This window comes from Larus michahellis, chromosome 5, assembly GCF_964199755.1.
Source record: "Larus michahellis chromosome 5, bLarMic1.1, whole genome shotgun sequence".
In the NCBI taxonomy this organism is placed as follows: Eukaryota; Metazoa; Chordata; class Aves; order Charadriiformes; family Laridae; genus Larus; species Larus michahellis.
The window spans coordinates 961,428-988,621 of NC_133900.1; the positions used below are offsets into that span (position 1 = coordinate 961,428).

At 45.2% G+C, this 27,194-nt stretch overlaps 1 protein-coding gene across 3 annotated transcripts in view; it reads right to left on the reverse strand.

The window, feature by feature from the left end:
- The window catches only part of LOC141743494 (A disintegrin and metalloproteinase with thrombospondin motifs 3-like), a 143,882-nt gene that overhangs the window by 57,935 nt on the left and 58,753 nt on the right, over window positions 1-27,194 (reverse strand). For all 3 annotated transcript variants that reach the window (XM_074587762.1, XM_074587763.1, XM_074587761.1), the window contains one exon: window positions 15,686-15,842. In XM_074587762.1, the coding sequence (XP_074443863.1) occupies window positions 15,686-15,842 (157 nt within the window). The remainder of the gene's footprint in view (window positions 1-15,685; window positions 15,843-27,194) is intronic.

Below are 27,194 nucleotides of genomic sequence, written 5' to 3' on the forward strand. Positions count from 1 at the left end.
GTGAGCGGTGGATGGAGTATTTCTCTCTGGACTGGCAAAAAGACAACGAGGAGGGATAAGCAAGATTGATATAAAGCCCGAAAAAACAAAGAAAAGCTGAAGAACATTCTCTTAAGATGGGAGATCGGATGGACCGAACAAAGCAAAGCCGAGCACCGCTGGAGGCTGTGCTGGAGGCAGGAGGGCTGTGTCGGAGCACCCTTCCTGTCCACCTTCCTTGTGTCAGCTCCCAGGCAGTGCCTGAGACGGCCAACGGAACCAAACAGCTTCGTACGGACCATTTTGTGTCCCTGGAACTGGGTGGTTCGGCGCTTACGGCCTTACCACAGCTAAAGCCAAGCTTCATCAACCAACCTCTTCTACCTGTAGCCAACACAATTGAGCATTTTGTATTAATGCAGATTTCTTTAGGCTTTAAAAACAGAGAAAGGGCAGCTTGAGACAGAGGACTCCCGGTTTACCAGGAGCCTGACATCCGATGAACAGCTGGGAATCAACCTGTGTGGCAAAGGTTCAAGAATACAAGGGCTTAGGTTTTTAAATCCTAGAGATGCGGACAACCAATAACCCGAAGGAGACACTGCTGGCTTTTCTCCATTACTTGCCCCCACAAACGCCACAAGTTTATTCCTTACACAGGAACAAACATTATGGCACCCTAAACATGCGGTATTAAAAAGGCCGGTCAAAACCCAAGTATTTGGGTTTTAGTGCCTATAAGGTGAATTTCTTTCACTACCAGCAATTGTACATTATTCCGGAGACAGAAAGAGAACGCATCTGCCCGTTGCAGCACTAGGAAGAAGTTCCTAGTAACGATGCAGATGGTTCCAAATTGCTAGTGGATGGGATGCCCAGATGTCTTTCATTGTCATATTTTTTTCCAAGCGGCCTGACAAACTTCAGATGTAAAAAAATAAATAAGAGTGATGAGCCTGTCTCGCCAGCAAAAATAAAAAGCATGTTTGACAAAAGAAAGCAAACGAAGCAGATCCGCGGAGGTCAGAACTTTGTCAGCCTTTGTCCAATTAAGTTAGGGTATAATTGGCCACCAAAACGTCGCATGGCATTACGTGAACCAAACTGCTGGTCACTCAGAGACCAGATTCTTTTAATTGATTTATCTCGCCTCATGTTCCCTATTAAAGAGCAGCCGTCAACTAAAGGAAGAGTTCTTTTTTCTTCCAGTAGTAAACGTTCTGGGCATCAGGAACTTGGAACCTTTGAAGCGCTGGAAGTAATGAAAATATTGTGTTACTTATTCTTGGCAGGGAAAACTCTGCAAACTGATTAAGAAAAAGGACTCGAAATAAATCAACAATCAACCCTGTGAAAGCAAACTGAGAAATACCACGAAAATACCAAAGCGCAGACTCAAATGCCTCTGTTTGCAAATTCACTTGCGATCAGCGATAAAAACCCCGCTCAGTTGGCTGGGGAAGAACCCGAGCAGAACCCAGCCGTGTGGCAGCGCAGTTTCAGGGACTGCAAGGGACAAACTATTTACAAGAGTGATCAGAAGGGATTATGCGGCTCCTGGACGCTCAATCAGTGTTGGTTCAAAACGAGCATTTGAAAAACACAAGGTAAAAAATTATTCTGTGAACTGGATTTCTGTCGCTATTGCAGATCTGAAAAAGAAATCCAGGGCCTTCGCTGAAAATCAACAAAACGGATGATGCTATTAGTTACATAATCTGCGATGTTACTAATTATATTTTATTCATAAGCCACGGAGCATAATAAGTAACCCTTGCGTTGTAAGAGATTTTTCAGGGATTTACGAAACAGCTTTTGCCACAGATTGAATTGAAGCGACAGACATACTTCAAATTGCTCTTATTTTAGAAGTACCGGCTGAATTTTCCAGCAATATGGCAAACTGAGCTTTGGTGAATGATAAAGGAAGCCTAAACCAGGTAAACTATAGAAAGAAAACCAGACGCGAGAATGAAACAGTGTTAGGAAAATGGACAAGCCAACCCTATCTGACAGCTGGGATTTGGAGCAGCCGAGGAACGACACCGCTTCCACGTGAAAGGGGTCACGTGTGTAAATTGAACAACGGAGACTTTTTTACAATCTGGAGAAAATCAAGGGAGTGACATTTGACTCCAGAAAGCAAGAGACACTCATTTCTAGCTGGACGCAATTGGGGAGTCCAAGACCTAAGAGAAAAAGAAATCAAGGAAGACAAAACGACCAAACGCATTCTCTTATGAGAAAGGTAACGCAGACGTGATCTGAAAGAGGTATTTACGTTGTGTTTCCACCTGTTGTGAAAATCATACCTTCCCACTAAAATGAAATTGTTACCTTTACAATTTTTTTCAACAATCCAAAAATCTCTCCCTATTGGACAAAACCACTTCTTAACAACTTACATTTCAAACACATTTAAATACAGTTGCGACTATGTCATTTATTCACGCTGCTTCTGTAAAGCAGCTTCTCTGGGACGGCTCCTTGCCTTTTTCCTGATGAGCTTCCCATTTTTCCTGAACACGCTTTTCAATATACGGGTGACACTAATTCGGACCACTGCATTTAACTCGGTAAGACAGTTTCATTAACACGGGACTGGGGCAAGCTGTAGCCCTTTTTAGCTGAGCCGTTCCACGATTCCCAGTCTACCAGCCAGGTGCAGAACAACTCCCTGCTGTCTGTTAGCACAAAAGCAGGAAACAACCCCAAAGGATTTATTCAGGAAAAAACTCCGATTCCACTCTGCTCCTGCAGCAAATAACAGGTTATTTAAAGGGTGAGAGCCCATCCATGTTTACAATAGCCGTCCAGTTCCTAAGTGACACAGTGGGAGCAGAGCATCGCTGCCCATCGCCGTGAGGAACGGTAGGACCAAGGGGTGCACAGACCTGATTCAGAAGCCTGAGCATCACCCCTCCATCAGGCAACCCGGCTTTACCACGCAGCATGCTTTCTGTAAAGGTTCTTCTACAAGAAAGGGGGGTGGGAAGAGCAATGTAAAGATATATAAAAGGTCTGATTTAGATCAAGACATTTTTAAGATCTTTTTGGCAATGTGTCTGTCCCAGCACAGCCCTGAGACAATGGAGCGTCAAGAGAAGCACATCCCAATCATTACACCTCCTGCTGCTCTCAGATGAGGGCTGACACTGAGCTGGACCAGCAGGACATCATCCGTCCCTCGGTCCGTCCCCGAGTCCACTCCATATTTACTCCCTGTCCTCCACGGAGGATGCGAGCGCAGGAATCCAACTTTCTCCAGGTGCCCGGCTCCACCGTTAGGTAGCCCATGCAGAAATAGGGGAGGAGGAGGAAAATCTTACCATTTCTTGCCTCCTGATGCACAGAATCCCGTGCCATTAACAAAAGAAAGGAGAGCTTTTACCTACAGATGTAAGCCGTGAGCCCAGCATAAGCAATTATTTGAGTATGAGAAAGGCCAGCTGAGTCCCATACAGTCATGTTTCCCTGACTTAAGGAAACGCAAGGACATAAAACTGCGCCTCAACTCTACCTTCATTAGTCTTCCGAGTCACTTAGCTACTCCATCCTGGTCTAGGACATACCGGCTCTCTGGCGCTCTTGCCACACAATAACTTCTTGTTATCTGGATGGAGTGTTAAGACTCCAAAGGAGACACCAGAGGTACCCAAGCCGTTCCCCGTGTCCTCCAGACACGTCCTCACACTTTTCCAGGGAATGCCTACAAAGAAGGCCCTGCTAGTCACACTGCAAGGGAAGACACACAAACGAAAAGCTTTCCTTGGCTCCTGCTGAAGGTACAAGCCAGCAAAGCTCTTCATTGGTCCCAGGGTTTTCTTCCCAAACCAGAGGGTATTTGATGGAGCCTAACCCAGATTTCCCGCAGGTCAGCCTCTCCCGTCACCACCACAGGAGCCAGCTGCCCTTAGATAGCGATGTGCACTTTTCCAACTCAAATTGCAGACTCAGGCTTGCGTGTCTTGTAATAACCTCCAGAATCCTAACTATCTTGACCATCTTGTGTTATTAGAATACTCGAAAGAATTTTTAGGCAAGGCATTCTGGCAAAAAACCCCCGCTGTTTTCACAGCAAACAACAGCTGGGTCATGCTGTTACTCTGTGGTGTTTTACTACTGCATTTTGGAAAGATTTACGCACTCCTGTAACCCAGAAACGTATCTCAAGAAGCTCGGTCCATTGGGAGCAAAACTGACTGCGAGGATGATGTTCTCACATTCGTCATTTCCGTCCGCATTCCTATCAGGTTCAGTTGCCTAATACCCTGTCGTCCCACGTAGGACAGCCAAGGCAACTTTTCCTCCTTCTGTACCATAAACCAGGGCTTCCTACACTGTACCCAGAAATTTTCAAAGATATAAACTGAATTAAGTTGCCTCATCCCTCCTCGGTTTGGATTCTTACCTATTTCTGCATTTCTAAAATCTTTCTCAAAATATACTGAGCAACAAACTCATTAAACCCAGGTGTCTCACAGTGGGGACAACCGCCAAACCTGCATAAAATTCAGGGGAAGAAGATCCAGCCACAGTCATATGGTATGAAAATTACCATTTCGCATTATGATACAAATGGCTACATTTTAATGCATTTTCCCATCAAAGACATAGGTTAAAAAAAGTCAACTGTAGAACGTAGACTGATTAAAAAAGGATCTTTTCTTTGGGTGAAAGAGTCTCTCGGTGCTTTCATAGCAGGACATGTCAGTGAATTTGTATGATGCGAATGTAAAACACACAAACAAGCAACAGCCCCCGCAAGCTGTGGGAGGATTAATTTCCTCGTGTTCCTGACCTCTAGTTCACATAAATTCATCTTGATAAGGCAGCTCTTCTGCTTCCAATTAGCGTTTTTTCTCCAGGAGAGGCTGTCCTGGCAGGTCCTCCGTGGGGACAGGGGAAGGGCAGAGGCTGGCCGGAGCTTGCAGAAAGCATCATAGGATGGTTTGGGTGGGAAGGGACCTTAAAGATCATCCACTTCCAAGCCCCCTGCCCTGGGCAGGGACACCTCCCACCAGACCAGGCTGCTCCAAGCCCCATCAAACCTGGCCTTGCACACCTCCAGGGATGGGGCAGCCACAGCTTCTCTGGGCAACCTGGGCCAGGGGCTCACCACCCTCAGAGTGAAAAATTTCTTCCTCATATCTCATCTCAATCTCCCTCTTCCACTCTGAAGCCATTACCCCTCGTCCTATCACTACATGCCCTTGTGAAAAGTCCCTCTCCAGCTTTCTTGTAGACCCCCTTCGAGCACTGGAAAGGTCTATCATCATTGGGTCCCACCACCCCGCTCCCTCTGCTCTCACTGCTGCCCACCCGGCCGACTTCAAGGCACTTTTAACCATCTCTCAGGCATTTTTCTTATCAAACCCAGTAGCAGAAATGAGCTACTTCTCATCTCTTGTAGGGAGCCCAGCTCTCCAATGCTGCCCAGCACTTTTCACAGTCATTGTTTACCTATATTAACATTATCCTTCCCTTCTTCCTATGTCATTTCAGGGCATAAGGAGTTTTTATCGGAAAACAGTCTAACCCTTGGAATGGCTGCAAGTTGCATGTACTGATCTTTCTCCATTTTTTCAATTTTCCCTTCATACAGATTTCCGTGTGTTTTACTACTCTGGCTTTGGGTGCCTGCGGTTGGAACCAAGCCTTTATCCTTGGGTTTTATTTAAGAATAATTTTCCTTTGTTATTGCCAAGAACTGAAGACGACTTAACCAGATGGATGTCCCTGCTCCCATCGTCGAGAGGTAAGCGCAACCTCCCCGACACAGACAGAGACCGTAAGGCACTTTCTAGCACTTTTTGATCCATTCCTGCTCAAGTTTCTGTCTGTCTTGAAAAAAAAAAAATTTACAAGCTTTTTCTCAGCTATGAAGTCCGGGTTTTCTTTTACTCATACACATTTCAGAGCCAACAGGATAAAGCCTAGACAGCAGAGACTATGGGTCTTATATTTATGTTTAATTTTATAATTACCTGGCTACCATGAAGGGGTTCTTCCCCAAGCGCTGCATCGCTCTGAGCCTCAGCTTCGTTATCACTGATGAGCAGCGCAATTGATGAATGTAATTTCTTGGATGTACCTCGAATATAATTTCAATACATCTTACTAACTCTTACCACTCTTATTTTAAAATGAGGGACGAGTATTTGCAGCAAACATGTTTCTATTCCCAGCTTTGCCACAGATCTGTCTGATCACAGATGACGTTCTCCTCTTGTTGGCCACCCACACCTTTCAGCCCTGTTGTCCAACATGCCCAGTTACGATTCATGCAAATGCTTTTTGTGTGCTACCTCAACCTTTTAATATAGAGCCATCATTAAATCAATTATGAGAACTGAAGGCTGGATAGTGAACCTGCCAGGTTCACCCAGCTGCCTCACTGCCTACTGAATTTCTGGACACAGTGATCATTAATGGTCAAAAAGTTTTTTCCTGGATGAGAGGTCATGGATGTTAGTTGGAACAAGGGAGATTCCAATTAGATAGAAAATATCATAACGAGGGTAATCAAACACTGGAACAGAGGCCCAGAAAACCTGTGGGATCTCCATCCTTGGAAACATCGAAATCACAACTGCCAAGTTACCGTGTTTGGTTCTACGAAATGTCGAGCCGTAGAGGGCACACAAAAAGGTGCACAAAGGGAACCCAGAGACGCCCCAGAAGACAGTATCTAATTCCCAGCCTACAGACATAATTGCACACAGGAAGACACTAGCATTCATCACTGAGCTCTGGGAACTAATTGCTAATTGCACTGCCCAGCACATTACTGGAAATACATGACATTGAGTTGACTTGAACTGGGAGGAAAAACACCCCACTAAGCCAACTCCATACCCAACCGTCCCATCCCCCTGTATGTCTCTGGTGATGGATACCACTAAAAAAGAGAGGAGAGACAGGAAATACTCTATCAAAGACACTTTCCAACGAGATGAATCCCAAACTTCACCTGAGGACACACGGGCCAAGCTCAACTGTGACCTTTGAGGGCCAAGAAGGGAGATCCAAGTCCTAACCATGGGCTGGCCCTCAGTACAAAAGCATGTGGAGGAGATGCATCCCGGGCTGTGTTCACCAGGGGCATTCTGGGTTGAGACCAAAGCAATAAGTAGCTCTGTAGAACCCAAAACCACACACAGCTTCTTGGTTATATTTTGCGGTAACGAGCTGATTCCATAGCTGTACCGACTGATACCGATATCCCAGCAGGGGAGGTTAAATCCAGCTCAGGTTACGCCTAACCCGTCCGAGGGCACACTTCCATCTGCGGTGCAAACACTCACGCAAACCCTTGGAGAGGGCTGTGATTCCGCTGCACTCAAAGATTACTCATCTACTTCCATTTCCACAAGCGCTTGATGGTTTTCTCATCAGTTTTCTCCCACTTCTCCTCCTCCTCAGATCCCTTCTCTTTTTTCCCCATGTACTGTAAATACATCCATCACCAATCCTCATTTTCCTTCGTACCATGACACGCTGTTCCTGTTTGAATAGTTCTTTGTTGATTGCCTTTCCTTGGATTAAGCAAACTGTTACTCAAAAAAAAAGAAAAAAAACCTAACACCACAAAGCAAACTTCAATCAAGAACTTCAATGAATCCTAGTACGTTTCAATTTTACAGAAGAAGGCTGATTTAAAAGCAAAAGCTCTAGCAGTTCTGGATAACGAGTCTTTAGACAAGTACATACACAGGTTATCGCCACCAAGACAACTTAGACAAGAATGCCTGTATTGTAACAGAGCATTTTACAAACCGTTCTGCACTACGTCTCCACAGAAATCAGTTCCTTCCCGTTATTCCTGACGCACAGACTTGTGTGTTGTGCTCTGTGGTATCTAAAACATCCTCCATCAGAACGCGGGTCATGAGAAATTCCGCTGAGAAAGAGCTCAGACACCTTCTGGCACGATGTCGTCCCTAAGAAACACTGATGTGCCTGGGGAAGTGCCGAGGGAGGTCTCCGAAGCCGGCAATAGTCTTCCCATTCTTCTACCTTCTATTCCCGGCTTCCATTCCCAGGCAACCAGGAGCAATTCCCAAATAATTTCTTCCTCCTACACGGTTCCCACCTGGGACAAAGACACTGGAACCCAGTGCCATGGCAACCCCATCAGCCACACAAGCACTCTGGTTCTTTAGGGAAAATGAACATTCTGAAAGGAAACTGGGAGATAAAGGCTCCTATTCCTTGTTTCCCACTGTTAGGAAGTAATTACAAAAATACTTTAATCTCAAGTGCTCTCTGGGTGAATAGGTTGTCATTTTAAAAAGCAAAAACAACTATGATGTGAAGAGGAAGATAAAATAGGAAAACTTGGGAGTACATTAGCATGCTGTGTAATCTTCAAGCTTAATGTTGATTGTCAATTCTATAGGAGAAAAAAGTGCTCATGGAAAAAAATAATAAATGAGTGAACAGGAGGAAAGATAAATCAAACCCTTTGTGATCAGCTCAAGCAGAATCCGATCCAAAACCTGCCTCATCAGCCCACTGACGTAAATCTGCGTCTTCTCACCAACTCCTGTGGACTTGGATCAGGCTTTTACGTTTCTGAGAAATACAATTTGGATTTTATTTTACCATACTCCCGAGGCTAACTCAGCAAAACCTGCAAAGAAGGCCTCCTGGGTGCAAATCTGATTCTAAACTCTGCAGTTCTTGGCCTGTTTCTGTTGTTTCTTGAATGCTCTCAAGGAATAAGGTTAATAATCGCACATCTCCGGGATGTTTGTCAGCTTATTAACAAAGGAGAACAGATTCTTTTCATCCTGTCCAGACAGAATGGTATCATCATTGTACTTTCAAACCCCTCCAACTCAGGCTTGTCTGGATAGCATTTCTTTCCGTTCCTAAGTGAAAAGCTATTTTAGTGATAAAATCTGGGAGATTTATTTAAATGACGTTTTAACATGACAGCCTCGTACGTTCTTCTAGATTTTTCAGCTTTGTATGCATAGTTCGTTTGCTCTCTGTCCCCCAGACCCTTCACCCCCAATATGGAGTATTTTGATCTTTGTTTCTTTTTGCCCTTAAGAGTAAGTATTTCTTCTTTAACAGACGTTATTTGGGAATAATGGAATAACACTCGTGACGTGGACACTGATCGCGCATACCTGTAGCACTCAGCTAAAATGAGAAGCACAGATGTTCGGTGTCTTTAGGATCAAGACTTAAGTGACTGGGGAGGTCAAACTTACAGAATGTCATCCCAGGGCAATCCGAGATGGAAAAGCCCTCAGGAGACCATCGGGCGTGTTCACACCCGCGAAGAACTCTAGAGATCCTCCTGCTCTACGGCAGGATCCCCAGACCATACCTACACCGGACGCTCATCCCAGATGTTTAATAACAAACGTCCAGTGTCGTTAAAACAAACCCTCAGAAGCTGTACTCTTCTCCCTGAGCACCTGCACCCCCACCGCAGGCAGAGCATCCTCCAATCCGAGGGACCCCACGGAGCACCAAATGCTATAGCGGAGCTCGTGCTGGGTGGCATCCCGCAAGCCGCTGTCCCACAGGGTATGTCCCCATTAGCGAGGGACGCCAAGTCACACAGCTTTCCATATGCCTTCTACAGTATAGCAACTCTTCAAAATGTTTTCAGAAACAGTGTAGAGCCTTGCATGAGTTGCCTTCGTGGTACAGTACCAGACAGAGAGCATGCTAAAGCCGGAACGCTTCAGAACAGGGTTATTCTCTAAGCAGCTCACTCATTTCAGACTAACAATAACCATTTGTCAGGTTAAATGTGGCAACCCATCACAGCTCAAGCGAGGAGTTCCCCCCTTTTCATGGACAGTCCGAGGCTGTTGGCTGTGGAAATAAGACCTCCTCCTCACTCTTGTGCATCCATCACCTCTTCTAAAGCTGGAAACGTTCATTAGGTTTGCTGGGCTGCTACGTCCCTACTGCCAATAAACCTATTTCTGGGTTGCGTTTCTCCTCCAGCACAAGTAAAATGAAAGCATGCTGCACTACCTGGGAATTTTGATGAAATTCTGAAAACCACCTGCTTCTCTATATTTCTACCCAGCCTAGTGAGAAGATCGTCTGTATCTGAGCAGCCTGTCCCAACTCACTGTCGCTTCCTGTAAGCGCATACCTCTTCATTCATATTCCCCACCAGGTTCACGATGGTTGATTCCCCCTTGCTTCTAAGCACAGATACAAATTCTCAATCATTTTCTCAATGTGTCCTAAAAAAATTAGGACAGCACACGTGTTTTGAAAATGTGGTAAGAGCATTCTTGTTCCAGGTCACGACTGCATTAAACGTTACGAGCTGACCGGTTTTCACATGGTTTTCTGCATGACTCCTGTCTGACCCAGTTCTTCGCAAGGAAGAATAATCAAGAGTCTTTGCTGTTCCCGGGGGAGAATCCACTTGACGTGTCACATCCGACTATGTTTAAGTGGTTTTCAATAGCTGGGACTTCCCAGGGGAGGCTTTGGCTCCAGTCCTGCAGAAGAGGAAGAGCTTCCTCTGTCCAGGAGAACTAACCCAACACAAATAACCACTCCTGCCACCCATCTGTCAAAATATGGAAAATTATCCACATTTCCCCGGTATCACAGAGTGAGAGCATAGGCATTTCACATGCATAAAACAACCACCAAATATTCAGGGCCATTTCTATGCAAGAGATCATATTCACACCAGAATGATGGAAAAGAGTGAGGTATCAAAAGGCAATAATTAATCAAGTGTTCCTTCAAGGAGTCTAAATTGGGTGCGAACACACACAAAGAACAGACGCCCATCAGTTCAAAGGATAACTGTACCATCTCTTTAAAGGCTCAGCCCCTGGTATATTTTCCAAGCTCCTTAACTTGAGAGATGAAATTTAAGACATTAAAAAAGAAATTAAAGAAGAAGGGGGAAAAAAGAGCATGTGCTATCTTAGCACTTCACTTTTCTTCCCGTCTTCTGCTAATGAAAGCAAAAATGCTTTCCCTATGCTTAATCAAAGAGGTAAACAAAGAAATACCTAAAAAAAAAAAGACTCTGTAAGCGTTTCAGTGTGTGTAGAAGCAGAAGCTCCACAGCACAGACGTGCAGAGGGAAGGTAAACCAAGGCCTGCCCATAACGTTTAGAGGTTTGTGATCCCACGGCATTCCTCAAATGAATGAGGTGGGATTTCCTATCTGACTTCTTGAGTCTTTCGTGCAAGGCGCTGATGAGGAACCCAATCTCTACACAAGGCCAACGGTGAGAACACCATTCCCTGGAGAGGCCGTGGACAGCCACGGGGACCATCAATAGGAACGGCACGTAGAATCACAGAATCGCCGAGGTTGGAAGGGACCTTCCAGATCATCTAGTCCAATCATCATTGTGTATGTGTGTGCTTAATCCTATGAGACACACTACACGAACCTCCAAGTGCTCCACTACATCGTTGCTAAAACCTTGGGGTTGTTTTTTTTTTTTTTTACTTAGAACTCCTACGCTCATTCTGTCCCATCATTTGAAAAATGTCCAGTAAATTCCCAAATGTTCTAAAATCCCACAGGAATACCAGATGTCCTGTCAGACGGAAAGCTTCTTCCGTATCTAGTCGGATGCTTTCACAGCAATAGCATCTTATCAAACAACTTCTTACAGAGAGAACACAAGGCAGTACGTCCTGTTTCACTGCGGAGAAAGGCTTTTACCCAACGCTTCCTAGTTTTTAGAACGACTTCACTGACAACAACAATTTTAAGTACTTTTTAATCTTAATGTCTAGTTTGTTGAGTCATCTCTCATCTGTTACTGAAACCCTGGATTCTTGTCTGTGTTGGCTAAATATGTGGCTGAACTTGTAAAGCAGCAGCAGACAGCACTCTACATTTCTGCCTCCGGCCTGGGCACTGCTCATGGGGCGCAGAGAAGATGATGAAAGATTTTCCCGCGTCTGTATGTAGCAGAATACTCAACCGCTGCCAACTCTTTCACAGCAGCATAATAGCCAGATCTGTTTCCTGAACTCAAATGTGTATAAAAGCTTTAAACTGTCACAAGCAAGTAAGAGAGATTTCCTGTGAACACGAGTAACGCTTACCATTTATTTAGTTACAAGAGCTGCGATGTTAACCCATCATGTGGGTCAAACACTTCCTCTGGCTCCACGGGATTTAGTCTTGGTCATGCTTGGATCTTAAAAAGCATCTTGAAGGCATAAGGATAACGGCAGTAGAACTTACTCCTTTGTTGTGCCTGATCTGAGCCAAGGTGGAACTACCAAACAACACTGCAGATGGAACTACTGTCTACTTGATATAATAAGGATAGTAGTATGGTAAAGATCAGGCTTTACCCAACTGGGAGTAGTCAGTAACTGGGCTTAGTCAATGGTAATGAAAGGTGGCTTAAAGCAAAGAAATCACTCCAGCTGAAAAGTAACGAGGCGGGAAAATTAGCCAGCCTCCATCTAACTTTTTTCTTTGAAAACCACGAAAGATGGGAAAGACCTCCAGTTTTCACAACGCACGGGCAAGCGGAGACTTTTAGACACATCTGAAAATTACAGACCTCCCCTCTAGAAGCTCACCTCTGGAAGAGAACTCATTGAAGGCATTTTAAGAAACCCTCTTAGGAGAATGTTCAAGATACCAACAGCAGATGCAACCTCCAGAGCATTCTGACAAAAGCGCAGGCGCACGATACCTGTGCCAGGATCAGCCCATGTCCTCGTACGTGGGCTGCTGAGAGGTGCTCCAGCCACTTCTAAACTGAAAATGAGCTGTACAAAAAAACCCGGCTTGTCTAGTACATGGAACTGTTTGGCAAGGCAATAATTAAGAGGGATTTTTCTGTGTATAACATCCATTAAAAAGGAGCTTAAAAATCTTCCGCAAAGACAAATTTTAGTAAGACTTGCACGTTTGCTTCAGCTCAACAGGCACAGACAGGAACCTGCGAGCACCACTCGCGTTGTGTCGTCAACGACCTTACAGATTAGCAAATGACCTAAATGATTAGCAAAACCAAGACAGTGCCAGAATACATAAATTTGGAAGCCAAAAGCCCCATACGACATTTTCTATTTTGTAGCAGCAACTCTTTCACGTTAGGTAAGGTTTTACCCAGGAATATAAACTTTTGGGAGAGAAAGGTCTGGGTGTCTTACAGGAACAGAGCTCGGTTAAAATACAGTGGCAAACTAGGAAATATAAAACATCCCCCTTTCCCTACCATGACAAGGTGCACGTTCTACAGGGCTGGACCATACCTTAGCATCACCGGGCACCTTCAGCTAGCTATGGTTAGCACGTGAATTATCCACGGATCTGTGGCTATTACTCTAGGAACTTTAAACCGAAAACATATCAACAAGTCAGCTGTAAGCACAGTGGGACAGAAGTGGGTGAGGAGTTTTCCTTGAATGTACACTTCAAGTTACGAAGCAAAGGGGATGGAAGAGAACTACCTTGCAGATGACAGAAAATAAACGCTAAAATACTAGTCACAGAAAGCACAATAAAGCGACAGAGCCTGGGGTTGAGCTCCCTAATCACAGAATCAAAGGTTGGAAGGGACCTTTAAGAATCACAGAATTGCCTGGGTTGGAAGGGACCTTTAAGATCGAGTCCAACCATCAACCTAATGCTGCCAAAGCCACCACTAAGCCGTGTCCCTCAGCACCACGCCCACATGTCTTCTAAATAATCGGCAGATTCTGCATCACGCAAGTTGAAATACAGAGATGTTTCATACAAATATGTGCGTGACACACCAATGAAACATGTCCCAGTGCAAACCATGAAGAAGGACTGCTGGACTGTACTGCAGCCAAAGAATTGTTCATTTTTGCCAGGGGCAGAACAGGTTGGTGACCCAGGACCCGCAGAGTCCAGCTTCCCAGAGCACCAGCCGGGCTTCAGAGCGCTCCCAGGAACATCTCACTGCGTTCAGGTGTTTCAGGACAAGATGGCAAGCCCTGCAATCAAGTGGCAGACACAAGCACCTCTCTTCTCGCGTGCCCTCCGCTTCCATTTAAAATCAAAAGCTGTACCTTTCTCAGAGCTATATGGGATGCAGCAAGTTCCCTCAGTCTGTCTATGTTTGATCAAGTTCTGCTTCCTTTCATGATGCTCCTTTCTCGCTGAAAGCCCTCAAGGTATCCGTATCCATACACAGCTTTCTGCTTCTCGGGTCTGCTTCCCAGATGACCTGTATGATATACTCCATAGACCTTTTCCAGACAAATGCTAAAATAACAATGCACAGCATCACAGAAACAGACCCCCTCTGCCAAAGGATGAAATAAAGCGATCTACAAGAAACAAGCCTTTTTGGTGTCAACTTCTTGATAAACAAGGAATCAGGTACAGACACCTGGCTTTGACACGAACTAAAAAGATGGCTAGAAGTTACAAAAAGGGGCTGCTGCTCTTAAGTGCTCCCTCCGACCAAAGAAAAGAAGATGGGAAGAAGCTGAAGATGTTAAGACCCTCAAAGGACTGACCAAATCCCAAAGAACATTCAAAGATTCTGAGGTAGGACTCCTCATTTAGACGTCTATTGTCTCACCAATCTTCATGTATTATGAACTGAGATTTATAAATTCCTGAATAATTCGCCTCAGCTACTGCATACTCCCGCTTACCTTCCCCACGTCGTAGCTACGTGATGTTTGCCAAGGCTTCCACGGATCCAGAACACGTACAAATAAAGCCCGCGAGCACGTTTGTAGATTGCAGAGGACAGAGACACTGAATCTGCTCAAGTAGACCCAGAAGGTCCATCGCCAAGTTACACACACCAAATTATTTAAGTCCACGGGGACTAGCAATAAGGGACTGCTTGATTCCTCTCTGCTTAATATTTGCATCTAATCCTAGTTTGGTGCATTGTATGTGGTTGTTCTTGTTCTTCTCAAACCCTTTTATGTTCCAAGAACACGTGAACCCAAAGTACAAACAGCAATTTGAGAAGCTGAGAGATGCTGAAAAGAAGGCGGAGCGCGGAAAGGGAACGGAGCTGCTCTTTCATCCTCAGCCCATGGTGTCAAAACCCTCAGTGTTCACTATGCAATGCGTTGGCTTGCAAGGATTTGTATAATATTAAATGGGTGAAAAAACGTACGAGCAAATGGATTAAACTACACAATAATTATTCTCAGACAGACCAACCACATTATCTTCAAGATGGAGGGGAATCCTTGGATAAGTCAAAATATATCCCATCAAGACAACTGCCTTCAAACTGCATTAGTTGCAACCGGTAGACGGAGGAAAACAGCATCAGCCATTGGCACAATTTAGTTATTGCACAGACAGAAACAGGACCCAAACAGAAGTTGTATGGACAGGTGAGCCTCAATAACAACTCAGAACATTAAAGTCTTATGAGTATTTCCACTAATACGTCCCACGATATCTTACCAACTTATGTGGAGCTCAGGCTTGTTTCCACTTAAATCAGTACAAACTTTGCCCTTGGTTTAAGGAAGGAAAAAACAAGTATTTTGTAACATCTCTTGATGGGAACACTTTGTGGCCAAGCTCTGGTCTCCTAGATGAAGGCACACGTGCGCTGCTCTTCGTGGAGAAACTGAGTTTATGACTGGTGGCAATAAACATTTAAACACTTTCTTTTCAAACAGCTCAGCCAAAACTGCCTCTTTCAAAAGCTGCCGTAGGCTGGAGTTACCTGGAAGAGATTTGCAAACGCTCAACAGAGGGGTACCGTACCTTCTCTGTGGACATCGGGGAGCACATCGGTGGGATGCTGCGCCACAGCCGAGCGCCGATACACCATGTGGATCCGTCCCTTTTCCTCTTCCATTTGCTTCCCTCTTTCCAAAGGCTCAATGAAGTACTCATCCTTATCGGTTCTTATCATTCCGGCCTGGTGAGGAAGAGAGAAAGCGTGCCGATATGTTACTTGAAGGGCTCAGGCCCTTCATTTTACTTCATTAAAATCAGCAGAAGCCTGTTTCCTACTTAAATGAACACGTTCTGGTCCATCCCATAACTATGTAGATATCAACAATTCTTCAAAACCCTTTCTCTTTACCTCTTCCTCCTGTGAAAGCCGCGGGACAGGTTTGCAGGCAAGGCGCGTTTATCCTAGCTGTTACCGCAATTAAGCTCGCTGGAGTAAATCACACCTGCCCAAGTCCAGTTTAAGAGAACAGAGGCTCACACTAAGGAGGAAAAATTTCTGCGCTGGCACTCAAATACAAACCACAGTCAATGACGGCCAAACTGAAGATCTCACTACACATAAGGCAGGAATTACAGTTCTGGCTTTGGCTGCCACCATAGGCACGCACAAAGTATGAACCACAAAACAATACCCCAAACCAAACCCCAAAGGAGACGAACCTGACAGTTCTGCAAACTTCTCCAGGGCCTCCCCAGCCCTGCTCCAGCTTTGAATGCCATCACACTTATTCATGGCAACGGTACACTGATCTATTTTTTAATTATATATTTTTTTCAGCAAATGGAGATTATCATAGTCCAAGCTTAGATAATTTGCCAAATACAAGGAGACACAATTGTGAAGGTACACAACAAAAAAAAGAATATTTTAATCAAAATATTCAAAATGTCATAAACAGTGCTTCCCCACAAGCCTCCCATGCTCTGTGTGTTTTCTTACATCTATGCTCAAATTTGAAGTTACTGAATTTCTTCAAATATTGGCTAAACTGCATAAATCTAAACCCTACATTCTTCCTTTGTTTTCATTACGCGAGCAGCAGCACTTAGTGAGATTTTTGGTTGGAATAACTCAGGTTAGCATCACTAGTTGGTATTTCATGTGGACAGTATGCATAATTAGACCGGGAATTAACAAGTCCCCTCCGCGTGTTAATGGCTGGCTTGCTTGCCATTTTTCTGAGCAAAACTGAGTTTCGTCCCTACAGTTGCTATGTTATTGGTGTAGAATTTGTCCTGGCGTAAGCCTTTCTTTGTAAATAACCCATTTTCTGTGAAGCTGTTGAAAGTCGGTCAGGGCAAAAATGAAGCTTGGCTTCACTTCCCAGCTTCACCGTGCGTGTCTGCGCTAAGCCTATGAAGAAAGAGCCACAATTATATTTTTGAGAAGGGCTGTGCCCTGCTGTAAAAGGAATATAAGAATGATCTGCAAGCACCCAGCACAGTTTCCATTTTCACAACTCTCCATAAAAGACTGTGTCAGACCTAACGCATTTCACCCCCTTAACCCACAATTCATTGATGGCTCCTCAAAAGCCTCCTCACTTCACCAAGGCTGATAGCCCGGCCCTATAAATATGAGGCACAGACCTATTTTTAAAGTCTAATTACTCATTAGGAGGAACAGTACACCTCTCTACCTTTTGTTTACCTTCACGGTCATGGCTAACTCCCCCGATTTCGGAGGATTTGGAAGGGATTCGCGCCCATGAACAAACCTGACACAACTTCTCCACAAAGTTTACAAATGATGCTCAAGGGCTGGATTTCCAACTGGGTCCTCACCAACAAGGTGTTTCCAGAAAGCAACAAACACCTCCCACAGATCCAGCGCGAGCACGTGGAAGTTGAGTACGTTTCACGTGCTTTCGAGTAATTAATTTGCCCACACTTTCGAGATACTCACCCTTGCTTTGCTTCACCACTACACAGCGCAACTGTTAACATGCTCTGTCCAAAACTTAATACATAAGAGCTAAAATTACTATAGTGGGGTTATCTTACAAAGCATGCTGTAAATGCCAGCAGATATTTTTGCACATATTGAAGATTTTTTTCCTATTTTTGGAAAGTGAGATATAGAATCAAGAGGGACAGTCTTGATCCGTTTTCACAGCCCACAGGCAAGCATGAATACAGAATCCAGCTTGCCTTCCATTCAGACTTCCCCCCCCAAAAAAAATTTCATCAATAAAAAGAGCATGAAATTTTCCAAATGAATGGAGAAAGAGGGGCAGAAGCAGGTACCACATCTTCAAGTGAATCTCCACTGTAAACTCTGCTGTCAACGCAGCATTTTCTTCCCCACCAGCCGCAGAGAGAAGCAAGCAGGTGTCTCCAGCGCATATTTTTAAAGGCTGACTTGGAGAAAAGACCGCGGTGGATTTTCAAGAAAGAAGTATGTAGTGGAAATTTTTTTTTTTTTTTCCCCACAAAAGCACATTTATGGAGCAATACAGGAAAGCCGAGTCTGAAATCTTGGAATGCTATTAATTTTACTACTTTTTCTTCTAAATTAACGACGCTCAAAATCTCCATCAACTGCAGGACGCGGGTTGAGATCTGCGCTTCTGTGAAGTTTATCTAGAACTGTCCGCATTGTTCTTTGAATGTGAAAATGGGAACACAACAAAAACTAGCAAAACCCAAAAAGCAGCCTTTGTGTCAGCGTGGCTGGAAATAAAACCTGTTCTTGGCCCCATTTCAACCCTGGCTGAGGCTGGGGGACATGGATTCCCTTCTCAGCTTTCCTACAGACTCATTTCTCCCGTTTTTGAGGGCTATCATGGCAGGGGGAACACTCTGTTGGGATGTTTGGCACCTTGTTTGCACCCATCTGGTTGCCCAACATCTGTCACCATCTTTAAATGACTCGCCACCGCCAACCCATTTAATCCTTCCAGCTCTTTTTGTCCTCCTCGATCCAGCAGTGGGCAAACTGAGGGAAAGACCTTTTAATTAAACCCAAGTCCTGCCCCAGATCCCAATAAAAGGTAACTGGGAGCAAGGCCAGACCTGGTCCAGCACAGGCAGCCCACCTCGGGGGGCTTGCCAGAGGACACCGAGCAATGCATTCTCTACCGGACCATCCATTGCTAAAGAAAAACCTAGAAAAATGCATTATTTTTTATTCCCAAATGCAAAAAGAGACGCAGACAATAACCAGGGAATTACAAAGGACGCAAAGCCTTGAGAAAACAACCAACAAGGGCAGGTTAACACTAAGGAATTGCTTTCTGAGCCAAAACCAACAGCATTTAAGGGGGAACATGATTCTGTATAAATACGCGTGGGGTGTGAGCTGCAAGAGAGGAAAGAAGCCTTCATTCAGCCCGCACAACAGCGAACTGTGGAGTGGCCATTAAGAAGGGCTACATTTAACGGCAGCATTAGAGTAAACATCACGGGTGGGATTTTCAGAAGTATTTTAGGAAGTTAAATGCCCCATTTCTAGTGGTTTGCAATAAGGGCAAGGCATTTAATTCTCAGGTGTGTTTTGAGAAGCCCACCCTTGAAGGTGAGAGAGTGAAGGGGTTTGTTTAACCACACTGCCGGCCATCACCAAGCCAAGGGCAACCAACACTTGCCACCGGGCATTACTGGAGAGTAGGAAACACTTTGGGCTGTTAGTCTAGAGCACGCTTATTTGACAAAATAATCCTACGACAGAATATCCCCATCCTACCTGTCATCTCAAGAGGGTCAGTAAATGCTCTCATTTTTTGACCCCAGACTCCACTGCCCACCTGTACCCCAAGTTCTGGGGCTCTTTCCTTCTTACTGTCTTCTGATGGACTGGCTGTGGTGCCCCGAAGACATAAAAGCTGCTTTTTCTCACGCAGCTCCCTCCACAAAACACTCATTTGCCTAACTGCCCATGAAAAAAGCTTGCCGAAAGTTGGGTTTCTAAAGTGCTGAGACCTCTATCTACTGCAGTCATCAGTCATGTCCTACTCATCTCCTGTCCTGATTCTCATGGAACTCCACCAGCTCTTGGCAGCAGAAGGCGTCCTCATGGCCCACGTCTCCACAGCACCTAGCAAACCTCATCCACCAGCACTTACGGGACTGAAACAATGCCCCCTTATCCACAACTTCACCAGAAAACACGGGTATAATAATTACCAACCGAAACCGGTGCCCTTTATCCACAACTTCATCAGAAAACACCAGTGTAATAATTACCAAGAGAAGATGGTGAACCCAGAAGGGTTCCTGTGCTGTCCGTTTTCATGTCACTAAAAATGCATGCATTTAAGTAGAATGCCACTGAATTATAGCGAAATACTAACAGGTCCAACTATTCTCTGCTGACTGACAGGCAATGAGTGAGTGCACAATATAATAATTATCTTCAGTGAAAAACAATTTTATCCCAATGTTTCTGTGGCTTTGCTATTATTTTAATCTATGTAGGCACTTATCTTCACAATATTACATTTCAGCTGGTATCTGTATTTTGAAAACCCTGCATTTTTGTAAGATGTAATGAATCTACCGCAGAGAAGGTAATAATATAAATTATGTTTTTAAACTGTCCTTAGTGCCCTTGTACTATGAAGAAATAAGTTTTTAAAACACTGACGTGATACTCTGGGGAACTGAGGTGTTAATTAGCATCTATTTCTCCTAAGCTGGCTTTGAACAGGGAGAGTTACTGAATAAGTAAGGCTGCTTTAAGCAAATCAGAAATACAACTTGGAAATATTTGCAAATTGTGACATGGCTGGGAGAGAAGCCTAAGGCCGAAGAGCAGTTCCGTTGCCAGGCTCGTTCTGTAGGCTGCTCGCATCAGGCTTCTCCTCTTCTCTTGTGTGGTTCAATATCTTCCTTTTTTACTTAGGTGAGAAGGAATGAGGCGACATTGTACAAAGTCCCTTGCAAGGATAACCTGTTTGTTGCCCCACACCTGCCCTCTCTGCTCCATTCAAGCTTTTCTAACCAAATCCTTTGTTGCCAGACTTGCTCCAGGCTTCAACACTCTGAAATTTTTTTTTATTTTTGCATTTTGTCCTTTTCTCCCCTCCCAGACAGAAACTAGGAGCAACACATAAATACTTCTGCTGGCAGTTAATTGGGATTAGATATTTAATCCACGTCTTTTACAAGTTGCACTGCATGAGATACGCCCGGCGCGGGAGGTTGGAGCCGTGAAGACGCAGAGCCTCTGCGTGACGCTGAATACACGGAGTTCAAGTCCTTCACAGCGTCCCAAAGAGAAATGTTCACCTATTTGATGAGCTTTCTTGCAACTAAGCATTGTGTAGGCTCTTAGCAAAATGGCAACTGCTCCAGATGAACAGACGACAGACCTGCTTTATCTGTACCCAAGGCACTAAACTTGACCATTTAAAAAAGTCAATCATCCAACCTATAATTGGCCATTGCGCCGCGAGGGATACGAGATCCATAGAGCTTCACCGCATCCCCCTCCACAAGCATCTTCATTTGTATTACAGGCACCTTTTATCTGCACTTCTGCATGCAGACAGCAATTCGGAAATACCATGTACTGGGACTTGACCGTGAAGATTTGAAACGGGAGATTAAAAGCTTAAAAAAACTGAAATTTAACATCATGTTCAAGGCTCTACGTTCATCTCGAAGTGCGGGAGGTTGTTGATAACATAAGCAGCAGATCAGTAAGCAGGCTGGAGTTTGCTCAGCAGCGGGAGGCTGGCTGTACCAAGTTGGGCTGCAGCAATAGGCCTTGGTAAGAAATGAGCAAGCTAGATGAAGAAAAAAAATCAGTAATAAGCACAGGGATGCCAGGATGCCAAAATCCCCTTCCCTCTAGAACAAAGTACCAACTTGGGGCCCTTCAGCAGCACGCTGGGGCAAATACAAGCCATAAAATTGGGCTGTGTAGCTGGACTCTACTTGGGAGGGGAGCAGAAATGAGAATGTGGTAACAGCTCCCCGGCAGAGCCCATGTGGAAATAGGCACATAGGAAAGAGCCCGGCAGCCGCTTTCCTGTCCCCAGACAGCTAAGAATTGAGTGGGAAAAGGGAAAAGTGCCCGCACAAGACAACCACCCCTGTTTTAGGGGACAGACGATGTTCAGGAGAATGAATCTGCCTGCTTAGAAGAATAAGACCTAAATCCAATGACTGCAACCAACATGGCCAAGCGGTGACAAGATGTGCAGCAGGACTTACAGAGCCCGCGACTCTGGTTCCACCACTGTCCTGACGTCTGTCCTTCCCAACAGTGAAGGAAGCTCTTCTTCCACCTGACAAAAGGTGTACCAGCCCTCCTGCCTCACCCGGTGCACTGCCATCTGCTCCAAACCCAAGGCATTTCTCCCAGTGGAACAGTGGAGGCAACTGAGACCTCAGACACGTGCCTTCTGAAGGAAAGGCAGAAGAGGAGGAGGACACCGGCAGCAGCAAGTCAGAGAAAGAACCAGGACCAAGAGCAACATGTTGGCCAAGCTTGCAAAAATGAAAGGAATTACTCCCCTTGTCCTGGAGATTTCTCCACATTTTGGTTGTTTTTCCCCTTCCATTCTTCAAAGCACGTGGTGGGGGCAGAAGAGGGCTTTATCTGACTGCGAGAAGCCAAGGCTCCTTCTCTGCCATGAAAGCCAACAGAGGAGCTATACACCAAAGACGGACCCTGCGCATCCCAAGTCCAGTTTCACCTTCCACCAGGGTTTCCTAAGAGCACCCAAGACGGACTCCCAACTCCCTGGTTTCCTACACAGTAACTTAACGAATTGATCACCACACACACCTTCAAAATGAAATGCACAGGTACGTACAGCGTCCCTAAGCCTCAGGGTGGGGGTATCTCAATCTATTCTCACTTTGGGCCAGAAACCGCTTGTTCGGCTCACAACAAAATCTCTTAACATGTTCTCCACACGTGTTAAGTTGAAATGAGAAAGGTCCTTGCGCCCACAGTAGTTTCAGCGAGCATCAGCATTTATTTCACCTACCACCGATGCTGACCAAGCCAAAACCGCAGCAGAAGGACGCCACAGTCAAACCAACACAAAGCTGCTGACTCCCCAAAAAACGCTTACTTTTGACTATTCTATCAATGAAATTGGAAAACGCTGCCAGGGCTCTCCCCCCACCCCTCTCTTTCCTTCTCCCTTTTTCCCTGTTGGACAATCGCAGGTGGCTGACAGCTCTATCCTGCCGCTAACTCCATAGAAGCCCCATTGAAAAGCATCAAGAGCTCTGTGTTCCCTCAATTTAATATCCCAGCCCCGGCCAAGCAGACGCCGCATCCTGCCAAGACAAACACATGGGGCCTGGCAAAACGGGAGGGGGGCAGTTTCTGGAGACAGCCCTCGATTCTAAACTTCTTAAGGAGGCGATATAAACATGCTTTTATGAAAAAAAAAAAAAAAAAAAAAAAAGGTGCTGCCTCGTCTAAAAACACAGATTCAGCGCAAAAACACTGCTACCTTTCACCGTCTCTGTTAGTTTAAGGTGTGTTCAGTTCAATGACTGTGCAAAACCTGCGTCACAGCTACCTGCTGCTCGCTTTTTTAATCCCAAGGCCAAAACTTTCTGGAGTGGCACCGAACACTGGTTGATTTATGGGAAGAAAAATACAAGCAAAGAAGGATGCTTTGCCTGCAGCACATTTCCCTTTGCCTGCCTCCACCAAAACAGAGCTACGGCGGGTGGAACTCGATTCTAAGTTTCCTAGATGTGTAGCTCCAGGGCTACAGCTTCAATTCATTGGGCGGATGTTATTTTTCATGCTGCATGGCATCCATATTTTGTCAAGAATCAGTTGATTCTCCACGTCTGTCCTCCAAAAACATTCTAGAAACTTCTGAAGTTGCGGAGTTTGCCCCGCAATCATAGAATCATCACAGAATGGTTTAGGGTGGAAGGGACCTAAAGGATCATCTCGTCCCACCCCCTGCCGGGGACAGGGACACCTCCCACCAGACCAGGTTGCCCCAAGCCCCATCCAGCCCCTCTTCAGTTCCTGATGATCACCCGGAGTGTGGTTCTCCATAATTCCTTCATGCGCCAAGTGTGCTTGTACCATGTAGGTACAAGCACACAACGAAACGCCTCGGAGCCCTGGAAGAGGCTGCCCAGAGAGTTGTGGAGTCTCCTTCTCTGGAGATATTCCAAACCCACCTGGACACGTTCCTGTTCAACATGCTCTGGGTGACCCTGCTTCAGTAGAGGGTTGGACGAGATGGTCTCCAAAGGTCCCCTCCAACCCTGACCATGCGGCGACATGTGCTGTGTGAAGCTGGAACATCAAGTATCACATCTGCTAAACAAATGCAGCGGGACAAGCCATCACCTTGCAGGAATAGGTGCGTATCGCTGACCTACGCAGCCAACTCCTGATGCCCACAGGAAACAGGAGTCAAGTTTTAGCCAAGAATACATCATACGAACAAAACAAGAACAGTAATAAAGAAGGAACATCAGAGTCTACTACTAAACAGAACTTGCAAACAGAAGCACGTTTGCATAGTCCTATAGCTTCATTTATTAAGCTAGCACACCTGTATTGCTCTCGTACTAAAGCACGTCCATCACCTGCCAGGGTTAAAATCTGTGACAGAACGCCTATCGATACCTTTCTGACAGCACAGATAGATTTTCCTGCCAGATAAAAGATGTGGCAGACAAAGAGTCTCCTTCTCTAGCTTCCCAAAGCATCGCTTTGGGGTCAATATCCACAGTCTTAGTGCCGGGTACCGAACAACAATGATTAGCTCACCCGTCCACATAATGCCCTCAAAATTCTCGATTCAGCGAGACTTCTGTAGGTAGATGGAGTCAAGGAATTTCATACATACATACAGACAAGTCCCATTACTTGTGTATCAAACAGCTGGGAATAGTTCCCTTTGCTCGTAATGCTACTGAGATAACCTGTAACACTCACCTACTTTTTTCTCTTTTTCCATTGATTCTACCTTCTGCAGTTATCACTTGCCTAACTTGCATAGGTCAATGTATATAATGATTAATCAAAGTAAAGTATCACACATTTTCTTCTCCTTATATGACACTTCCAAGTAGTTCAGACTCATTAAATCTGTATTTAAAGGTTGTGTAGAACACACAGTACCGATCTGATAAAAGTGACTACAGATCATTCACGTAAAGTACGGAGAAGATTTGATATCAATATAGAAAGCTGACCAAAGTGACCATAAACAGCATTCATTCCAAATTCCAAGCAATTACGCAAAATGACAATTTCTCCCTTCAGCTCACTAGAAACACACAGAGAGGATTCCACCCCCAGAGAAGGGCACAGGCCATCGCGTGTCGCTGCAGCTGCTGTTGGAGCTACAGCTAAACCAACCAGAGAACAAACTTCCCCGTCCATGGGATGGAGCCTGGGGTGCATGGGGCATAGGGGACCCGCTGCCCGGGGGCTCCTTTGCTGGGGGTCCCTGCCTTGGGAGGCCCCAGCCTGGGCTGCCCTCGCTGCTGGGCCTTCCTGTTAAACTCTGGGGAGTAAGTGTGTGTGTGTGTGTGTGTGTTTGTGTGAGAGAGAGAGAGTGTGTGTGTGACACCACAGATGGTGTGTGGTTGTGTGTGTGTGAGACACCACGGACGGTGTGTGTTGTGTGTGGTTGTGTGTGTGTGAGACACCACGGATGGTGTGTGTTGTGTGTGGCTGTGTGTGTGTGAGACACCACGGATGGTGTGTGTTGTGTGTGGCTGTGTGTGTGTGAGACACCACGGATGGTGTGTGTTGTGTGTGGCTGTGTGTGTGTGAGACACCACGGATGGTGTGTGGATGCTCCCCGTCCCTCCTGCCTTTGCTCCTCCGGCTGGAAAAACCACGTACCCAGATGTTGCCAACATCCATCTAAACACATTGCCACCACCTGAAGCTACGAGCAGACCACGGAACACCCTTAAAGCCACCTCAGAAGGAATCTGTGGATCCAGGAGGACGCAAGGAGGGCTGCCAGCCCCCGCGGTGGCAGGGCTGTCCCCGGGGCGGGCGGCACGTCCCTGGGAGGCTGGCTGAGCCCCGTCGAGGAAGGGGACCCATGTCTGTCTTACAGGGCTGGCAGGGAAGGGGAAGAGCTGGCCAAAAGGACATACTTCTCCTGCTGCACATCTTCTGCATGTTAAAGTATTTATGGCCTCGACATACTTGGCATACAAAAAAATACTACACGTTAGAAGAATGCTGGAAAAAAAAGTAATACGGCAGCGCTCCGCACATCTTGAGAAACAGATGTTGAGGCTAGGGCTGGTGGGCGCCTGCAAAGCAGAGTGGGGCTTGCAGACGAAGGACCTTCTCCCCGGGGATGGGTCTCCAGCTCCAGGGACACGCGGGGGGTCGTGGCTTGGGGGCAAAGCACCCGGCACCCCACGAGCTGTTTCTAGTGCAGCAAGCAGGAATCCAACAGCTCATTTTTCCTCTTTGGAAGATGGATGTGATATAAAAACCCGTGTTCTACCATGTTTTATCTGCTGCAGAACCCTGGCAATACATTTCAGAACTACAGCAAGAGCTCCTGAACCATTTTAATCTCCATTCTCGAAGGCGATTAAACAGAAACGGCGAAGAGCACTTTAAGGTTTTTCTTATTAAGTAAGTGCTAGGAGTGAGATAGCATTTTTTTAAAAACATTAAAACCCATTTTGAATCAAATGAAACATTCAAACAGTACATGATGCTCTGGTTTCACCACCAGCTGAATTATCCACACAGCAGAAGTTTGTCACTAACGATCTAACACCAAATTTTTAAAACAAACAAAAAAATCTTCTGCAGCGACAAAGGAAAATGATATTTGTTCAAGTGAATCCCAGGATGAAGATTCAGAAACAGGATGAAAACATAGGAATGTTTAATATCCTCTTCCAAACTATGGACGCAATTTAGGAATAAGAAACTGAGATACACTCATACTAAAATACAGAATGTCAAGCTGACCAGAAACAATACGCTCGTTTCCTTAACTAAGCAGACTTCTTCCTGGAACTAATAAATTCATTTTAAAACCGAACATGTTCTTCATTTTAAACATGCCTAGCACACTCACTGTAATCCAAATGATAAAAACATGAGATTACTAATTGAATTCGACACTGTGCTTTGAAGGTCATCTAGTCAAAAGCCACACGCAACCAACCCCCATTTAAAATCTACAGGACTTCAGATTAAAACTACTCCTTCGCGTGATTTCTGCTTGCTCCCCCAAGCACTCGACGCCCTCTCAATATATAGTAAATGGTGCACCCCTTTAAGGAGCAAAAGACGTTCGGAAAAGCCCCCAAACCAACCAATATTCTGTTGAACTTGCACAGAAGAAAAGAAAATGGCAAAATACTACCGGGTCGTTGTGCAGGACTGAAATTAAGCTTTTTAGCCTCCCTTCTCTATAAACATACATAAGAAAATTCCTTTATGCTGAAATTTCTCATGCTTAGTTTTAATCCAAACGTTGGGTTTCTTTTTTCCCTTTTCAGAAAGTCTAAGAAAAATCAATGGAACCCCTTAAGAGTTATATGAAAGCGAAAAGAAAAAACAAACCTTGATTTTACGTGGAAAAATGTGTCTCTATTT